This window comes from Triticum aestivum, chromosome 4D (genome assembly GCF_018294505.1).
Source record: "Triticum aestivum cultivar Chinese Spring chromosome 4D, IWGSC CS RefSeq v2.1, whole genome shotgun sequence".
Classification (NCBI taxonomy): Eukaryota; Viridiplantae; Streptophyta; class Magnoliopsida; order Poales; family Poaceae; genus Triticum; species Triticum aestivum.
This window is the reverse complement of record NC_057805.1, coordinates 246,766,156-246,769,571: the sequence shown is the minus strand read 5'-3', so window position 1 is coordinate 246,769,571 and position 3,416 is coordinate 246,766,156. Positions and strand designations below refer to the sequence as shown.

At 53.9% G+C, this 3,416-nt stretch overlaps 1 protein-coding gene across 1 annotated transcript; it reads left to right on the top strand.

The window, feature by feature from the left end:
* The first annotated feature begins 366 nt into the window (after positions 1–366).
* Positions 367–2,031, top strand: LOC123099888 (probable galacturonosyltransferase-like 4). The gene has a single exon (XM_044521927.1). It carries the CDS (start codon positions 510–512, stop codon positions 1,548–1,550), a length of 1,041 nt encoding a protein of 346 aa, XP_044377862.1. The 5' UTR covers positions 367–509; the 3' UTR covers positions 1,551–2,031.
* Positions 2,032–3,416: the final 1,385 nt, after the last annotated feature.

The following is a 3,416-nucleotide window of genomic DNA, read 5'->3' as shown; positions in this document are numbered from 1 at the left end:
GGCACAACACAGTCAGACCGCATGATCCGGACGCACGTGGGCGGCTTCACGGTGAGCGTTGGAGATGTGCTAATGTTGTCCCTGTTTCTAATCAGACAGTAGCTTGGCAAAGCATTAATTTGGAGTCAACTCAAGCCAATCCATATTACTCCATGTCAACACGAAATGCATGGAAATGATCCAACTATAGGTAGCAGAGCCATCTTATTGGTGCCACCACCTTCTTGTCCGTGCTCCTACCTTCCCTCCCAGCCGCCCACCACCCCCATCCATTGCCACCATGTTTGTCCCTTCTCCTCTTCACCTTACACTCTCCTTTCTCCACCGTTTTGATGGTGGCCCCCCTCCCTTCCTAACCCCGTCCCTACCATTACCAGGGACCAGGGTGGCCACCTTCTCCGTGCCCTCTTTCCTGCCGCCGCCGTTGTCGCCATTGGTTTGCCTTGCCGGCGACAACCACTCGGCCACCCGTCAATTGTCTCGCCCGCTCCGCTGGCCGGACACACACGATGCTTCCAACCGGCTGTGTCGTCGTCATTGCGCTCCTTGTCCTGCTCGGAGACGCGGCGACCGCCGTCGCTGGCATCCGCGTCGACCCTGCCATGATGATCCGGCAGCCGTTGGATTCTATCCCTACGTTCCGCGAGGCGCCCGCCTTCCGAAACGGCGCCGAGTGCGCCGGCGGTGACAAGGTGAACGTCGCCATGACGCTGGACGCTAACTACCTCCGCGGCACCATGGCCGGCGTGCTCTCCATCCTGCAGCACACAGCGTGCCCGGAGAACGTGGTGTTTCACTTCCTCGCCGCCCGGACGGACGGTGACCTCGTCGCCATGCTGCGCGCGACCTTCCCTTACCTGGACCTCCGCGTGTACCGATTCGATCCGTCGCGCGTCCGGGGACGTATCTCCCGGTCCATCCGCCACGCTCTGGACCAGCCGCTCAACTATGCGCGCATCTACCTTGCCGACACGCTTCCCCCCGACGTGCGCCGGGTGATCTACCTCGACTCCGACGTGATCGTCGTCGATGACATCCGCACGCTCTTCTCCGTGGACCTCGCGGGCCACGTAGTGGGCGCACCGGAGTACTGCCACGCCAACTTCACCAACTACTTCACGGACACATTTTGGATGGACCCGGCGCTCAGCGGGACGTTCCACGGGCGGCGCCCGTGCTACTTCAACACCGGCGTGATGGTGATGGACGTGGACCAGTGGCGCACCGGCGGGTACACGAGGCGGGTGGAAGGGTGGATGGCCGTGCAGAAGCAGAAGAGAATCTACCACCTCGGCTCTCTGCCGCCGTTCCTTCTGGTGCTCGCCGGGGACATCCAGGCCGTGGACCACCGGTGGAACCAGCACGGGCTCGGCGGCGACAATGTCAAAGGGCGGTGCCGGGGCCTGCACCCGGGACCCATCAGCCTGCTGCACTGGAGCGGCAAGGGAAAGCCGTGGCACCGGCTCGATGCCCGGCGGCCGTGCACGGTCGACTACCTCTGGGCGCCCTACGACCTCTACCGGCCATCGTCGCCGGTACTCGAGGAGTGAGCGGCACCTAAGCCATACGCTAGAAGAGCTAGCGTACCAATCAGTTCGTACGTGCATGCGTGCAAAGAGAAAAAAGGAAGAAAAAAAAAGAGGAAATTAACGAGAGATGTTGATGCATGCATGCATGTCAAATGCATCTCTTCCTATCACTTGGTGGATTGAAATGTGCACACGCAGTTGAAGGAAGGGTGGTAGAAGAAGAGAAACGATCGGTGCAGTTTCTTGGGGTGTTGATTTGGGAGATAACTTAATTAGGTGGGTGCAAATTGCTCTTGCTTTTGCCTATTTCTTGGTTATTATCTCCCTTGGGTGGTTCTTGTTTTGTTCTGCTCTTCATCGTTTTGTATAGGTCATGCTAGAATTTTTAAAGATTAGTGTGCATGGTGGGAGGCGAGGGAAATTGGTGCTCAAGAATATGTATACTATTGGTTGTGTATATATCAGTTTATTTTTATACAATCACAGATCATACAAAAAGAAACAGCTATTGTTGATTGGAATCTTATTTGCCTCATAAGGCCTACTTTGTTTTTCGAGATATTTTTATAGAAGGCAGAATATAATTACAAGAGACTATAACTCACTACGAACAACAAATGTAGTACCAACACCACATCCAAACTAATCCGAAGAGAAGCTACCGCATACATTACAAACACAACGCAAAGGAACCTGTGCTGACCAGAGCAACAAGGCCGCATTTCGACGTACACCGATCACCTCGAAGAGTAGCACATTTAACCGGATTTCCCTTGCCGATGCACCAACTAGCCTTGATTACCGAAAGAAGATTGTGAGTGGGTGGAGGGACTCGGTTGGCCCCGAGAAAGCCACCATCTTGGACTCACCGGCGTCGACGTACATTGTGTCCAAGAACCTGTACTCGGACTAGCGACACGGACTGGAGGACCGCATCACCAAACCTCCAAGCCATGTCTCCACCCACAACGCTCCCAACTGAGGAGCGGCGCCAGGATGCCGCCATCGCCGGTCCAAGACCTAGGCTTTCACCCGGGGAGAGCAACCCAAACAAGAGGGGGAGATGCCGACACACCTAAGCGATGCCTCAAAGGAGGGAAACGACACCCATAGGCGACACCCACATAATCTTAACAATGTTGAGGATATCGCTTATTGTTAGTGTTTTAAGCGGCTGGGGATTAGAGATTAATCAGAAATCGGCCGGTTAATCGATTTTGTCGGTCGACTATTAATCGGCTAGTTTTTGCTTGCAATTCCCAGGTTCCCAGAACTGGGCCTGAAGTGTGATGTGCGCGAGCCTACTGAAGAGGATGCCCTGTTCTTATTTTGACCACTGGGGATCAACCTGATTAATCGCTAGATTCTTGATTAATCGCTTGTCCATGCGATAATTCGGCCTAAATGATAAGTAACAAAGATAAGGTATAATTTAAGCGGTCACCCATGGATAAGCGATAAATTGGATGATAAATTGGTGAATCAGACTATATTTTGAACATTACTCTTAAGAAAAGGCCTACTTTGTGGTTGTTTAGTTTTTGTCTGTGAGGAGCTAGTTGAAAAGGCGCCGGACTTTACTATTTTTATTTTTTAGTTAGATAACACGCTATTGTCCAGCCTTGGAATAAGGCCCTTAAGGTTATAACAGTTTACAAGATAATTCGCAATGGCAAACGAGAATCAAAAAGATGTTCGATACAAGGACAACAATGACCCATCATGCGACACAACGTGAAAGACCTTAGAAGAGGAATTGGAAAAGGCCACCACAACTGGCTCCTAGGGTTCCCCCTGCTCCGCCGCCGCCGCCGGCCCCCTCCCCCCACCCTCCCGCGCCTCCGGCCGCGCGCCCCGCGCCGCGCCCCGCCTCCCTACTCCCTCCCG